Raw genomic sequence first — 17152 nt, forward strand, 5'->3', positions numbered from 1 at the left:
TAATGGTGCCCAATGTGGGGCCCTTAATTCCATGCAGGTCTTAAGAAAGCTGAGTTTTAAAGAAAAAAGGGGGTGGTGGTGGGATACGCTCCTTTAAGAGTTTCAGCCAAACAGTTTCTGCTGGTCAATAAGCTCTTGAGCAGCCAGTACATAAACTAGGAACAAAAAACTAAGTAAAAATGCCTGCCACAGTGCAAGCATTGGCATTCTAGAGCTCTGGGAAGGCGGAATGCAGTTCCTGGTCAGACAAATCTCTGACTGGCCGCAAGCTTCCTCTTGGCTTTCACAACCTGAGAAGTGGGAGGAGCCAGCAGAGAGCCCTGAGAGTGGAGAATCCAGGTGTTCCTTATCAGTCTAAAGTTTACTCGCATGGTTAAAAAAGGCAGGAGATTCACAATAAAGGAGATCCAGACGAAAAACCTCTAAGCAGGTTACAGTATGTTTAACAATGTGCATAGGCTTACAAAAAAAGGGGGAGGGGTACAGTCATAGAAAAAATAATTTAAAAATAATAAAATCTTTAAAGAGAAAAATGAACGGAATTGCTGTGGATATCGCTCTGTATAAATAAACACTGATTGGCCGGTAGCCAGACAGGAAGTCTAGGTGGGACTAACAGAGAGGAGAATCGAGGGAAGAGGAAGGCGGAGGAGGGGACCGCCTGGAGCCGCCTCCAGGACAAGAAAGATGTAAAGTGCCGGTGAGCCATGAGCCATGTGACAAAGTAAAGATTAATAGAAATGGGCTAAATATAAGAGTAAGAGCTAGACAATGATAAGCCTGAGCTAATGGCCAAGCAATTTAAATAATGTAAGAGTCTGTGTGTTTATTTTATAAGTGGGCTCTGGGACTGGCGGGACTTAGAGGGAGCTGGAGAGAAATTCTACAGCTACAAGGAATATTTAAAAAAATCCATGTAAGATGGGAAATACACAGATTCTGTATACTAATGTGTTGATTTTGAATTTTTTGATTGTTAAAAAGCAAAAGATAGCTACAAAGAGACCTGAAATTAAAGACAGACTGTTAAAATAAATCAACCTATATACTTTAAAAATGCCTTAACTTTTAAAAAGTCAAAAAATATATTTGTTAAATGGAAATCAAAAATACTTTGGAGTTTTGTTTCCACAGGAGATGAGAGGCTATGGATTCCTTAAGGGTTAATATGGGTCAGGTTTGATCAGGCGAGACCTCCTGAAACTTGACAGATGATATCTATCAGCAAAGGTTAATGCTGGTCTTCCCAGAACTTGGTCATTATCTCAAAATTTTCTCTCTGGAACCCTAAAGATACTTCATTCACAGACAACAACAACAAAAAAATATAAAAAAACTACACCCACATTCCCAAAAGTTGGGTGTGTGTATAGGGGTGGCTTTTGGTTATTTGATGGGTTATGGATATTTATTATCATTTAGAGTAATATAGAATATTAATACAAACTTAAAATTATTTTTGTTACATTGTATATGTTTCTACTCGTCTAAAGGGTTTTTGTATATCAATGCAAATTTAAAGTTATTTTTGTTACCACATATTATATATGTTTCTACTCTTCGTTAAGGTATTGTACCTATGCAATTTATTTATTAACTTTTCATGACAATGAGACACATCTGCTCCTGGCAATACTAATTCCCTTCAGAGAGATGATAGGCATTGAAGAAACTCCTTAAGAAATTTGCTTTCATTATGGCAAGGTTAGACACTAGGCAAAGAAACTGTTCTTGCCTTTGACTGCTGACAACATGCTATGCAGACTGGACATGCAAGACACAGAGAAAAATGACTGCTGAACTTTGCCAAAACAAGGCAGGATAGTCACAAAATTCCTGCTTCACAGAAGAGTCTGCCAAATATTCTACAGAACACAGAGGAAAGTGACTGATAAACACTGCCACAAGGCAGGACAGTTCAAAATTCCTGCTTCATAGAAAAGGCTGCCAGACACTCTAGACCTATAGGTTAAAGATGGATGCCCCAACATTGCAGAAGAACTTTGGGTGACTTTTCAGGCAGCCAAATGTCTCTGCTGTTAGACAATATTATATCTTTCTGGGTCTTTGATGGAATTAAAGACTAAATAGTTATAGTTACAATTTTTCTTAATTATGATAAAAATGTTAGATATAAAATTTTGGATTCACTAAGATAGGATAGATAATGCATTATTTTCTTTAAATATGCTAACTACACATGGATTAAATATTGTAAATTAATTCTTACTTGATAACTGTTTTTGTTCTATGTAGTTATATTATGTTAAAATTAAAACCTTTATTTTTATTTAGAAAAATGGGGAAATTTAGTAGAATGTTTTAAGGTGTGTTATTTTTGTTCATGTTGTATTTGTTTAACTCTGTGAAGCTGTGTTACTGTGCCTGTCTAAAACACCTGATGGTCTCATAAAGAACTGGTCAATAACAAGGAAGGAGAAAGGATAGGTAAGGCTGGCAGGCAGAAAGTATATATAGATAAAAAAAACTGGGAGGAAAGATCTAAGAGATAGGAGCCAGAGAAGAGGAAGGACTCTAAGGGCCAGCCATCCTGTCAGGCTGTGTACAGCAAGCCACAGAGTAAGAATAAAACTTACAAGAGTAAGAGAGCTGGAAAAGTCCAGAGACAAAAGGTAGATGGGATAAATTAAGTTAAGAAAAGCTGACAAGATACCAAGCCAAGTATCTTGGCTGGGTACTCATAATTGAGTACAAGCCTCTGTGTGTGATTTATTTGGGAGATGGGTGGCAGGCCCCCCAAGAAAAGAGCAAAAAACTCAGACAACAAGCCTGGTCTTCAGAGAGAGTTCCAAAGCAGCCAGGGCTACATGGAGAAACTTTGTCTCAAAACAATAACAACAACAACAAAAACACCACAAACAAAAACAAAACAACAACAACAAAAAAGAATCTGTGTGCCTGTGTACCACATGAATGCAATATCCATGGAAACCAGAAGAGGATGTTGGATCACTTGTAGCTAGATTTACAGGCAGCTGTAAGTTACCTGATTAGGTGAGGAGAATCAAACCCTTTTCCTCTAGATTATAAATACTACAGAGCTATCACAATTATTTTGAAACAGAATCAAGGAGCCAAATGTAAGTGCACACACCTACAGCCATCTTATTTTTAATGAAAAGCTGTAAATACACACTGGCAAAAAGACAGCATCTTCAGTACGTGGTGCTGTCACACTGGAGAGCTACATGTAGAAGAATGAAACCAGATCCTTACTGCTCACACTACACAAAAACCCAAATAGATTAAGAAACTCAATATAAGCCTGGTCCTCTGAATCTGACAGAGGAGAAAGTAGAGACTATGCTTCAAGTTCCAGGCACAGGAAAGGGCTTTCAAGACCAACAATCAACAAATGGGACCACAGGAAACTAAAAGGCTTCTGTAAAGCCAAGGACACCATCATTAGAGTGAAAAGAAAGTGTAGGGAGTGGAAACAAGACTCTGTTAACTGTGTACCTGATAGAGGAGTCTAGAATACACAGAACAACAAAGAGCCCAAAATACTCCAATGGAACTAAACAGAGAGCTCTCAAAGAAGAGAAATGGCTGGGAAATATCTATTAACTGTGTATCTGATAGAGGTGTCTAGAATACACAGAACAACAAAGAGCCCCAAATACTCCAGTGGAACTAAACAGAGCGCTCTCAAAGAAGAGAAATGGCTGGGAAATATCTAAACACACATACATTTGGTTTTTCGAGACAGAGTTTCTCTGTGTAACAGCTTTGGCTGTCCTAGAATTATCTCTGTGTACCAGGCTGGCCTTAAACTCACAGAAATCTGCCTGTCTCTGCCTCCGGAGTGCCGGGATTAAAGGTGTGCACCACCACTGCTCGGCTGAGAAATATTTTTTAAGTGTTCAACATCCTTAGCCATCTGGGAAATACAAATTAAAAACTTTAAAATTTCATCTTACAGTCAGAATGGTTAAGAGAAAAAAAGATGATAAATGCTGGTGTGTTCTTGGGGAATGGAACCACATATTCTCACTGTTGCTGGGAGTGAAAATGCTATAACCACCATGGAGATATCAGTATATCTATCACATGACCCAGCTATACCACTCTTAGACATACACCCAAAGGCCTCTGTGTCTTACTACAGAGATACTCAACCTTGTTCATTGATGCTCTATTAACAATAGCCAGGAAATGGAAGCAGCAGAGATGTCCATCAATGGACTATGAAAATGTGGTGCATTTATACAATAGAATGTTATTCAGCTGTTAAAAATGGAATTGTGAAATTTGCAAGTGAAAGGATGAAGTTAGAAACAATCATTTTGAGTGAGGTAACTCAGACATAGAAAGACAAAATTCTGTGTTTTTTCTCATTAGTGGATATTACCTTTGAATCTTCTAATATGTGCATCCCATTTGGAACACCCATAGAGGTTAAGAATTTAGTAAGGGGCCAGTGATGGGGACAGGCCTTCAAGGAAGAGATAGAACACAGTGTTAGAAAGGGAAATAATGGAATGGGAAGTGTTAAATTAGGGTAGAGGGGTAGGAGAACAGGGTAGAGAATGGAATATGGAGAAGGATAACTAACGCTAAGGTCTTCTGAAAAAGCCATGTGGAAGTCCACTACCATCTGAGTCACCTGAAATCATGGTAGCAAATAAAATCTCCAGTCCCAGTAAGGATTACCTCTTTTTGAGCTGTTGGCCAATGGGTCCCATGACCTACTGGGTAAGCATTACAGGCTACTGCCAATACTCTCAGCTGTCCTCCAGAAGTTGACAGTAAGACCCTGTTGCTGAAGACGCCACGTATTTGACGCACTGGAAGTGAGGAAATCAAGTTGGTACTCATATGCAAGCTTCATCCTTGATGGTTAGAAGGTGCTACGTCTTCTACCGGAGGAGAATAGTAACTATAATGACTGGCCTGACAAGACATGCCCACTGGGGCAATACTGGCACAAATGTCATGCGAGTAACATTTTGATTGGATCTAAGGCCCACTTCATGGGACAGAACCCATACCTGGCACTGTTAGAGGGGCCCAAACCCTGCAACCAGGTAAGTCATAGAGTGAACTCTCACCAGAGAAGCTTCTCTTTGCTGTAGACAGCAATTAACACAGAAACCCTCAACTGGTCAGTGTACAGATAAGTGGATGTGGAATGCTAAGCCCTAAGTGGGGCAGTAATCTTCATGGAAGAGGGGGCAGAAAGACTGTAAGAGCCAGAGATGGTGGATAACACTAGAAAGTGTTTTCCCAACACAACAGGGCAGGTGAACACGTGAACTCACTACAATTGTGCCAGCATGCTACAAGACCTTTGTAAGCAGAAGCCGGACAAAAATCCCAGCATAGAGAGAAGGTGGGCACAAAAATCCCATCTTGAATTTTCTGACTATAAAAAGTTATTGAGATAACTGTTAAAGTTGAAATAATGTTCGCAGATTAAATACTGAACTTCCTGACTCTGATTATTCCACTACAGGTATGTATGATAACTCCTTGTTTTTAAAAGACACGTATTTAGGAATAAATGTGTCATGTTTACAATTCACAAGGGAAAAATGCTCTTTTATACCCCCTTATTTGCATTTATTTTGAAAGAGGAAGAGAAGGGGAAGGATAAAAACAAATGTTTACATTTGGGTAATGAATGGTAATAACCAAGATTTCTTTGTATTATTCTTAAAAAAATTCTACAGTACTCCAATCAACGAAATAGGACATTTACAAGCTCCTGAACGTATGTACAAAGGAATAATACTAAATGGACTCAACAGGGTGTGCATGTGTGGTGCATTTATACATGTGTATATGTATATAAAAATAACAAAGAGGCCGTGAATCTGAGAGGAACTTGGGAAGGACATAGGAGGAGCTGGAGGGAGAGAAGGAAGGATAGAAATGATGTAAATATAGCACTCATGTATGAAATTCTCAAAAATTTAATTTATTAAAATATAAAAATAATTTAAAATGTTATCAACAACTTCTGACTCATTAAGTAAAATAAAGAACCATTAATCCACATGGATACTAGCAAATGAATATATTTTAAGTTTGACGAGGAACAGGTATTTACAGTCACAAATTACCTCCTCACAAAACATTTATTGCAGAAGTAAATATACAGGGGAAAAACAGAGCAGATAATTGCTCTAGTGATCAATATCAAAATCATAATAGTAGAGAAAAATCTAAATTAGAGATCACATAATAGGATAAAATGAGAAAAATCACATCTTGTAATAACTCTTGTCAAAAATGACATGATTTAATAATAATACAACAGAAAATTCAATTCAAGGGCACTCTACATGAATTCTACCCTGAAGATTTAAGGTCATGAAAATCAAGGAAAGACTGAGCAATGTTCCAAACTGAAGGAGTCTAAGGAATGTAAGTAACTGGAATCCCTGAGTCTGAATGGGACCAGTTTTTGTTAAAGGACACTGTAGGCAAGAGTCAACTGGAAAAGGACCTGAGGCTGAAATCCAGGGTGCATTAGTGGTAGCCTTCCGATTACAAAGTGACACCAGTTACTCAGGGTGTTGTTAATTACCAAAAATACTAAAACAGTCCAGGATGGTGGCAGATGGCAGCAAGGCTCTCTGAGATGGTTCGGAGTGGGGGAGGGCACAATTCTTTGAACTTTTGTCTAATTTTAAGACTTAAAAAAAACCCATCAAAGATGAACAAGCAAATGAATAAACAGAACAGGTGCAAAGTCTCATATAACTGCTTTCCTGTAGGATCAACAACTACATATCAGTGCTTAAAAGATTAGGTTTGATGGTGATACTGTGGCTGTAATAGGCTAAAATGTTAAAAATGGCTGCAGTAGCAGCATACTGAAGTGATGTCTGGCTAAATCTTCTGGCCCACAGACAGTGATAAAAACAGAAAAGTATAAATACAAAGATGGTATTTCATCCTATCAAAGTACCCATGAGAAACAGTTTTGGGTGTCTTCGTATGTAAAACTTGGTAATACTGGTTTAATAATACTTGCAAAATGTGCTTAAAACCACCAAAACCCCCCAGGTAAACATATTAATTTTCTAATACATATGACAAAAAAGTTTCCTTCACTTCTGTTTTCAAGTCATACATTTACTAGGAAACAATTAAAATACATAGTCTAATAAATATATTTTAGACCATATATTAATATGTATTATTTGCACAAAATAGTAGGTTTCATGATAACCTTGTTTTTCTGTGTGAGACATGTAGCCCTAGCTGTCCTTGAACTGAGGAGATCTACTTGCCTCTGCTTCCCAAGGGCTGGGGTCGAAGCTGTGCGCCACCACACCAGTTCACTGCGACATTTAAGACACACGCAGTGCACGTCCCTTCATTGTCTCTGGTGCTCTGTTCCTTTGGTCCTCCTCCCAAACAGTCCCTCTTCTATTATCACGCCTTTTCTTCCTTTCCTTCCTTCTTTTTTTCTTTCTTCCTTTCAATTCAGCAGATCCTGTATTTTTTCTTTAAATTGTCTATATATTCTTGCGTTTCTTCTGAGACTAGATCTTGACCTGATTTAGAAGCAGATTCAAGGGGAAAAACTCTGCAGAACTCAGATTCAAGTTCAGCTGCAGCTGGAAAGAAAGGAATATATATATACATATCAAAGACTTCACAGTTAACTAAGCAAATGTCAGTCAAAGAGATGAAACTGAACTGGTAAAGTGTATGTGTAACTATAGTGCACAATCATAACTAAATTGAACTTGCTCATAGGTGTGTACTTAATTACCATTGTGAATATCAAAGTGTTTGAGTTGACTCTTTTACTCAACAGTCATGGACAAAGCTACTGTAACAAGCACAGGAATGACAAGCTGAAATGATATGGTCTACTCCCGACAATCACGTACAGATTACATCACAGAGCCATAGTGCTGAGAACAGCATGGCACAGCACACAGAGAGGCATGTGGACCAGTGCAGCAGAAGGCCACTGAAACCAAGTTGTAATATTTGAGTCCAAAACTACACACTGGAGGGAAGAAAATATCTTTAACAAATGGTGCTGGGAAACTGGATGTCCACACGTAGAAAAATGAAACTAGATCATTCTCTATCACATTGCACAACAACAACTCCAAATGGGTAAAAGACTTCAATGTAAAACCTGAAAGTGTTGGAAGAAAACACAGGCAGTACCCTACAAGATACACACGTGCAGGAAAGGACTTCTGAATAGGATTTGGTTTGCTCAGGAACAACTGACAAACTGGGCCTCCTCCATACAGCACTGGAAACGATGAAGTAAAGAGGAACCCACGGAACAGAGAGAATCTTAACAGACAGCTGACGAGGATTAATATTCAGAATATTCAAATACTGAAGAGTCAAGAAAACCAATAATCCAATTAAAAATGGGCTATGGATATGAACAGAGTTCTCAAAAAGGGAACCAAAAACCAGGAAGTATAAAGGGACCACATGTTGGTGTGGGGAAGGTTGAGAGGAGAATAGCAGGACACAGGTGACAGGAAGTGGGAAATGGAATATCGGGGAGGGGCTCCAACAGGGAGGAGGAAGAAGGTTAATTCAAAAGGAGAGGGACAAACACCAGGTTGTTTGATAAAGCCTCAAGGAAGCATATTTATATTTACCAAAGTGTGTGTGTGTAAAATCGTAAAGGAGGCTGACAGCACTTCGCACAAGCACCACAGATTAACAAAAACTCCAATAACAGGCATGAGAAAGCTCCTTTGGAATGGTTGCTCAATGTAGTCATGGTGACTCCTACAACAAGAGAGACCTTTGATGTGGTCCTTGGTTACCTCCTGGAGGTTCAGCTAAACCCACATTGCCAAAGACACTGGAAACTTAGGACAGAGGACTAGCTGAATTGAGCTGGATCCGACTGGAAAGCTTCCTACCTGAGGGCTTCTCCTAGTGTCAGAAGGTACTATGTAAGCTGCCAAAGGAGACAGCTGTCAGCATCCCTGCCAAAGGAGACAGCTGTCAGCATCCCTGCCAAAGAAGACAGCTGTCAGCATCCCTGCCAAAGGAGACAGCTGTCAGCATCCCTGCCAAAGGAGACAGCTGTCAGCATCCCTGCCAAAGGAGACAGCTGTCAGCATCCCTGCCAAAGGAGACAGCTGTCAGCATCCCTGCCAAAGGAGACAGCTGTCAGCATCCCTGCCAAAGGAGACAGCTGTCAGCATCCCTGCCAAAGGAGACAGCTGTCAGCATCCCTGCCAAAGGAGACAGCTGTCAGCATCCCTGCCAAAGGAGACAGCTGTCAGCATCCCTGCCTGGCTGGAAAGCCCGAGGACCACAACAGCTGCACAGGCAAGACAGCCCAACAGTGCAACAGTGGCATTTGTATCGGGGGGCAACCAACAGTGTCTGCTTGAACCTAGAGCCACTCAACTGGAGGGAATTCCTGCCTGGTACTGTGAACCTAGCCAAGAACCTGTGGCTGGACAGGTCACAGGCTTCAGAGAACCCACTACTACTATGTTATTAAAGTACTACAGATTCCACATGCCTTGTAGACTTCTGACTCCTTATGCTCACAGACATGTGTAGCTCTCATCTGTCACCAGAGAAGCCTCTCTTTGCAGCACATGGAGGCTATTACAGAGACCCACAACTGGTCAAAATATAGAGAATAAGGGGCTATGTGGTGCCTTATCTCCAAACGGAACATCTATATCACAACTCTGACACCTGGCGCTCAGGGAGTATCATGGAAGAGAAGGTAGTAAGGCCTGAGGTCCTGACACCTGCCCTGACACAGTGACTTCTAGACAGGATGAGGATGCTGCATCCATAAACTACCAACAATATGGCTACCATCATAGTATCTGCAAAGACTCCATCAGTTGGCATGCTACCAGGATGGAGGGGAAAACCCACACAAAGCCCCTGACCTTATTTATTTATTTTTTTTTCTGGTCCAATTGACACAATTTATCTGGGAAGAAGGAACTTCAACTGAGAAAATGCCCCTATCACGCTGCCTGTAGTCAAATCTGATAGGGGCATTTTCTTGATTAACGACGGGCGTGGGAGGGCCCCACTCACTGTGGGCGATGCCAACCTTGGGCAAGTGGCTCTGAGTTGTATAAGAAAGAAGGATGGTCAGTAAGCAGCCTTCCTCCATGGCTTCTGCTTCAGTTTCTGACCCCAGGTTCCTGACTAGCCTCAGTGATGGAAGTGTGAGATGAAAACAACCCTTTCCTCCCCAAGTTGCTTTTGGTCATAGTCTTTTCACAGCAATAGAAACCTAAGACAGCCCGATCCTGAGATGAAGAGCGATAGGCAGTCACTGGCTGCTCAGAAGGAGAACCAGTCTTTTCCAAGGATGAGACCTCATTCTAAGTGGTTAGTCCTAAAAACAGGCAAATAAGGCAGCACTAACTGGGCCTACAGGCTGCCTACATTAGAAGAGGAGGCCATGAATCTGAGAAGGGGGGGCATGGGTGGAGTTAGAGCGGGCAAAGGTGGAAATGATGCAGTGACTTATACAGGAAATTCTCAAACATGGAAGGAATAAACATTTGCTGCATTAAACCATGAAAGAAATACCTTCACATCTTTAATTTTGTGTAAGACAATGATTAATTAAAAATCTATTCAATAAACAAGAAAAATCATGTCATTTAATATTGATAATTCATTTCAGAAATTAGTCAATCTAAACTTAATAAATTTTGGTACATACCTTCACTAAGTTTTCTATTTATACTTTTTTCCAACTCCTGATGCATCTGAAATGAGTTGAATATTTGTAATGTTTAAGAAAGTGAAACATTTTTAACTTAGAAATTAATCTTATTCAATGTTACACATTTATTTAATTAATAAGTAGTATCTGCATCAGATTCCTTTTAATCATAAATATCCACATATATGAATTTGGATGGCACCCATTCTCTTGGCATTTGAATAGAAACTTAGAATGTTGTAGGAAAATTGTCATTAGGTGTGTGGTAACATGTCAAACTATACCTATTGCTGTGGGATAGTCTGTATGTCGAATTGCTCTGATTGGTCAATAAATAAAACACTGATTGGCCAGTGGTCAGGCAGGAAGTATAGGTGGGACTAACAGAGAGAACAGGAAGGCAGAAGGAGTCACTGCCAGCTTCCGCCATGACAAACAGCATGTGAAGATGCCGGTAAGCCACAAGCCACGTGGCAAGGTATAGATTTATGGAAATGGATTAATTTAAGCTATAAGAACAGTTAGCAAGAAGCCTGCCATGGCTATATAGTTTGTATGCAATATAAGTCTCTGTGTTTACTTGGTTGGGTCTGAGCGGCTGTGGGACTGGCAGGTGAGAGAGATTTGTCCTGACTGTGGACAAGGCAGGAAAACTCTAGCTACAAATGGCGCCCAACGTGGGGCAAGAGTTTCCACCTAAAACCCGAGAAAAGATTCTAAAACAGAGCTAAAAACAGCTTCCTAATTGTCTCTCTCAAATGAGCAGCAGCTGCCGGTCTGAGCTACTGGTGGGTTCCTAGCATGCATGCGCGCTCGACCTGCAGTATGGCGGGAATTAGGCCTCTGCAAGTGGCACATTAAGCTGTGTGGTGGATTTAGCCTTTGCTAGAATAAAACAAAAAAAGAGGTTTCTGGGCTACATGCTGCTTGGATAAAAGCATAGAGACCCACAATAGCTCCCAGAGCTGGTGGAAAACGTACCACCGCCATGTTGGGAAGCTGAGGTGGGCAGAGCCAGCAGCCACAGCTGCTGCAGTTTAAAACAATAGATTCACAATAAGACAGATTCAGATGAAACAAGACTTTAAGTGCTTTACAATGTGCGTAAAATATATGTAGGCTTGAAAGAGACAAAAAAGGTGATATATACAATTATATAAACAAATACATAGTTTTAAAAAATAAAGTCTTTAAAGAGACAATAAAATTAATATAAAAAATAAGCCACGTAAAGATGAATATTACACAGAGAATCTGGATTGTGTTGTCTTTGGGATTTTTAACTGCAGAAAAACATTTGATTGTAAAAGCTGTTGAGTTATGCCAAAATGTATATTTTAAAGATACCTTGACTTCAAAATTTGGATGTGAGGATGTGTTGCTTTGGAAAGGAGACTCTGCTTTTGTTTCTACAGAAAGCCAGAGGCTATGGATTTGTTCCAGATTAAGATACATCAGGTTTGACCAGCCAAGACCACCTGAAAGGTCTCTGATGACACCATGGCCCAGATGATCCAACATCTAGAATCGTTTCAAGGCAACTGGCTCAGACGATACAGCCTCACGGACTATTCCATGATCCTAAAATTTTCTTTATGTCCCCATAAGATACAGTGCCCCCCTCCAGCAGGAAGTAGTAAGAGAAGCTACGCCCAAATTCCCAAATTATATGTAATTTTACTTTGTTAAGGTTAAAACCTTCCTTTTTGAAAAAAAAAAAAAAGAAAAAAGAAAAAAAAAAAGAAAAGGGGAAGTGCTGTGGGATGGTCTATATATCAAGTGTGTTGCTGATTGGTCAATAAATAAATCACTGATTGGCCAGTGGCCAGGCAGGAAGTATAGGCGGGACAAGGAGGAGAATAAAACTCGGAAGTGGAAGGCTGAGAGAGAGACACTGCCAGCCGCCACGATGACAAACAGCATGTGAAGATGCCGGTAAGCCACGAGCCATGTGGCAAGGTATAGATTTATAGAAATGGATTAATTTAAGCTATAAGAACAGTCAGCAAGAAGCCTGCCACGGCCATACAGTTTGTATGCAATATAAGTCTCTGTGTTTACTTGGTTGGGTCTGAGCGGCTGTGGGACTGGCAGGTGACAAAGATTTGTTCTGACTCTGGGCAAGGCAGGAAAACTCTAGCTACAATCTGTAGTCACAAGCATATTTAATTTCCAGAACCTAACTTAAGCACAACTTTATTTTTGGTTTTTCGAGACAGAGTTTCTTTATATAGCTCTGGCTGTCCTAGAACTCACTCTGTAGACCAGGCTGCCTCGAACTCACAGATATCCACCTGTCTCTGCCTTCCTAGTGCTGGGATTAAAGGTGTGTGCCACCACACCTGGCTTCAGTATAACTTTTAAAGAAATGTACTGGCTTAGCTACAATCCCTGAACCAAGTAACAGTGAGCACCTGTTGAAATGAGAACTCTGGGAACTTTAACAATTTTTCTCCTTTAGCATAAATTACTATGACATTAGTATGCACAGGCCAACAAAACATCTCAGTATTGTGTATTAAATTAAAAGTAAGAATTTTATCAGAAAGTTGAACCCAAAGGAAAAAAGCTATATACTAACCTCGGTCAGGTAGATTTCCATTCTTTTATTTGATGGCTGAAGGCCTGAGGTAGGAATCACTATGTTTTCTCTTGGAATAAGAGTCCTATTGAATACCAAACTATTATGAAGGCCTCCGAGGCAAGGACACTCTACAACAGGCCGTGTACTAAGAGAGCTTAGCAACGATCTATTCTGCTGTTCCTCCAGGAGCAGTTTAGTGCTGGTCTCCTCCAGTCTCTCGTTAGTCCTGTGAAGACCACAAAAGACAAATACGTAATGTCTCAAGGTCCCAAGTGAGTCCCGAGTAAGGGCTGTTTAAAAAGCTGCCATGTGAATACATGGAATTTGCAACTCAACAGTGACTCAGCATGGAAACCCTGTCAGAACTAACTACTGAGTATGACAGGTTTAAATGATTCTAAAAGTGCAGGTATGTTTAGAGGGACTCTTAACTAACAAGTAATTCCAACGAAGTGGGAGGGAGAGACATGGTTGTTGAGATGTACTGCTTAACCAGCAACATTGTTGCCTTCTGAAAGGGCTCGGCTTCCGGCTTCCGGCTTCCTTCCGGAGGGTGTCATCAGAAACAGTGCTAACTGGGGGAGGACTGGTAAACTGTTTGTCTCACTATAACAGATATGTGGCTGGATAATTAAAACATGTTTCACTCCCTGGAGAGATCTAAGTGGAAACTTCCCTCAAGAGAAGTTTTAAGCATTTGCTCCCATTATTCAGGATAAATTAAACATCTGACACCAAGGACCAACTCAGAGCAAGACCAGGAATGAGGCGCTGGGCTGACGCTTCTGTCCTACGCTAACACTTCCCAGTATCACATGTAAACTTTACACAGATCAGAAATCCTGTCGATTATAGTTTGTTTATAGGAACCTCTAACAGAAATACTAAAGATGACTAAATACTAAAGGAAATTAAAATACCAAATGCTGAAAGTGCCCAGAAGAGGAATATCAGCAGTACCTGATCCTTGGGACTAAGTTGTCTTGTTTCCTAAACAAAACACAAGCAAGCCTGTTAACAGTCCTCTTTAAAGGAACGTGGATGAGCAATTGTATAACAATATAAATGTCTTAACTATAAAGCTTCAAAATATCTATGTGAAAGCCTGACAGACCATATAAATAAGACAAAATGACAAAAAAGAATATAAACTATCCCCGAGCCACATTTGGAGGGTCACTTAGAGTATTATTTCTAAACTTGTACTGTCTAGTCACCTTCCCAGCCTCCCGGTCTCACTGAAAATGCTGCTGCAGAGACACATCGGGATCATATTGTCTGAGACTCAATGCCGTGCCTTACTTGTTCAGTTTGCTTGACAGTGATTTTCTAATTCGGAATTCTTCTTGGTAGAGCTGCTTATATTTTTCTAGTTCTATTTTATCGAAGTCTTCCTGAGTCTTCTTTCTGGAGAGCTGGGATTCCAAGTCTTTAATCCGGAGCTCCAGCTGACTCCTCACTGAAGCGTTACTGTTCTCTCTCAGCTGCTCCAGGTTTTCCTGAGAGGCTGCCTGTGCCTACAGCAAATCCAGAGACCATTCTTCAGGAGAAATTACAACCAATCAGCAGTCACTTGTTTTCTTTTAAGTCAAATGTGTGAAAACAGATGCTGATGCTGAGATTCAAACACTTATCAACTACTAGACTTGAATTACAAAAAAACTGAATCTTCTTCATCTTGTTTTTTATTTTGGTCCTGGGAGTCAAATCTAACTGAGCACTTTCCCACTGCAGTGTATCCCAGTTCTGAATGACTTGTACATTAGCACACAAGTAATCTGATGATTCAAAGAACAATAGAATCAGCTCCAAAGTTCAAAGCTTGAACTAGACGACTTAAGAATAACTCAAGAGTTTGGTACATTTTATACATCAATTTGTTTTCCTTCTAGCAATCTTATTTTATGCAAAGTAGCTTTGAAAGACAAATGACTCTCTAAAGAAAGGTCAATGGAGTGAGTTATAATAACGAAGAACACTGGAACACAGGAAGACGACATGTCCTCTTCTAAAACTCTGGGAAACAAACCAGAGCAAACACACACTATGCACGCAGCCAGCTCATATCTGTAGTGAGATGAACCGCATGTATCACAGAAACAGAAACTAACCTGCAAGAAGAGGTTGACCTGTTTTAACTTTTCCACCAGGTCTTGCCTCGCTCGCTCCTCCACCTCCCGCTTATACTGCTGCAGCTCACTCTGCTCCACCAGGTTCTTTTCCATGTGACTTCGGAGGCTGACCACTTCTTGTTCCAGTTTCTTCTTATTCTTCTCTAGTTTCACACACTTCTTCTGTACAGCTTTCATCAATAGCAATTCCTGCTGAAGATACTGATTTTTTTTATCCAGATGTAGACATTTTGAAGATACGGATTCCAATTTTGATGTAAGATCATCAATCTGTAGGAATAAAATACTACAGTTTGGTAATGAAGAAGGCTGAGAACAGAGCAGTATAAAACCAATCACAAATTTTACCTGAGTTCAGTTATAATTTAATATAACCTGCAATGATTCTTAGAATGAGGTCTCTTCTTTCTTTTTGGTCTTTTGAGACAGGGTTTCTCTGTGTAGTCCTGGCTGTCCTGGAACTCCCTCTCTAGACCAGGCTGGCCTTGAACTCACAGAGATCCATCTGCCTCTGCCTCCCAAGTGCTGGGATTAAAGGCGTGCATCACCATGTCCAGCTCATAATGAGGTTGCTAATTACTCAGAAAATAAAGTCAGAAGTAGTAGCAGTCATAAAACATATTCTTTATGATCATTATTTTGTTACACACCAGAGCACACATGTTAGATTTGTTTTTATGGGACTGTCTCCAATCTTTCCTTCTCAAAATGACTCTAAGTCATTTCAGAAAATTGCATGGTGGCACACTCCTTTACTCTGGCACTCACTGGGAGGCAGAGGCAGGCGATCTCTGTGAGCTCAAGGACAACTTAGGACAATCAGGGCTATGTATAGAAACCATATCTCAAAAATGCAAACAAAAAATAACCATTTCCCCCATCTTCACGAGAGAAATTTTAGGGATATACTGAGTTACTCAGGCATCTGCGGCTTCAGTGACTCTTGGTGAGGAACAGTGACATCCTGCAGCATAAAGTTATCGACACGGGCAACCCTCTTTTGAACAACAATTCAGCAGTCCTAAACAAGAATTAGGATTGCAACAGAACTGATCACTTAGGGAATCCCTCTGTAGGTGGTAGAGCGGACTATCCCTCCTAAAGCTCCAAAGGTCAGCTTCAGCTGGCAGCCACGAGAATGAAGTCCCTTATACTGGTCCCAGCTTCAGGTCATCCAGATGAAGCCAAATGGTGGAGAAACGACCTGACTCAATGAGCCTTACCTAAACCAGACTGTAAACCAAAATACATGTTGCTTTGAGATGCTAAATTTTGAAGTGGCTTATTATATATCACTGAGTGGAATTGATAATGGTACTAAATATCTTTTTAAAAACCCTTAAAGATGCAGGGCACCTTTAGATCAGATAGTAAGGAGCAGCAGAAAGGACCTAGAGAAAGAGACCCAAAGGGCTACAGGGATGGACTCTTAGGGAAGCCTGGTGTTCCTTACAGAGACTGACAAGAAGGGCTTCAAGGCCTGTGAAGAAAATGACACCGTAACCTGGACTACTACTCCTTTACAGCAAGTGATGGAGCCGAGAAGAGATACACATGTATACACGGGGGACTTACAGCAAGTGATGGAGCTGAGAAGAGATACACATGTATACACAGGAGACTTACATCAAGTGATGGAGCCGAGAAGAGATACACATGTACACACAGGGGACTTACAGCAAGTGATGGAGCCGACAGGAGATACATATATATATACACAGGGGACTTACATCAAGTGATGGAGCCGAGAAGAGA

At 40.5% G+C, this 17152-nt stretch overlaps 1 protein-coding gene across 1 annotated transcript in view; it reads right to left on the bottom strand.

Annotated features, from left to right (window-relative positions):
- Nucleotides 1-6025: 6025 nt before the first annotated feature.
- Ankrd30a (ankyrin repeat domain 30A) overlaps nt 6026-17152 on the bottom strand; it is a 77744-nt gene continuing 66617 nt past the window's right edge. The window contains exons 30-34 of the mRNA XM_059258462.1: nt 15377-15667; nt 14568-14782; nt 13263-13491; nt 10679-10724; nt 6026-7592 (exon numbers count right to left, since the gene is read on the bottom strand). Of these exons, the coding sequence (XP_059114445.1) occupies nt 7459-7592; nt 10679-10724; nt 13263-13491; nt 14568-14782; nt 15377-15667 (915 nt within the window). The 3' untranslated portion in view covers nt 6026-7458. The remainder of the gene's footprint in view (nt 7593-10678; nt 10725-13262; nt 13492-14567; nt 14783-15376; nt 15668-17152) is intronic.

Source organism: Peromyscus eremicus, chromosome 3 (genome assembly GCF_949786415.1).
Source record: "Peromyscus eremicus chromosome 3, PerEre_H2_v1, whole genome shotgun sequence".
NCBI lineage: Eukaryota > Metazoa > Chordata > Mammalia > Rodentia > Cricetidae > Peromyscus > Peromyscus eremicus.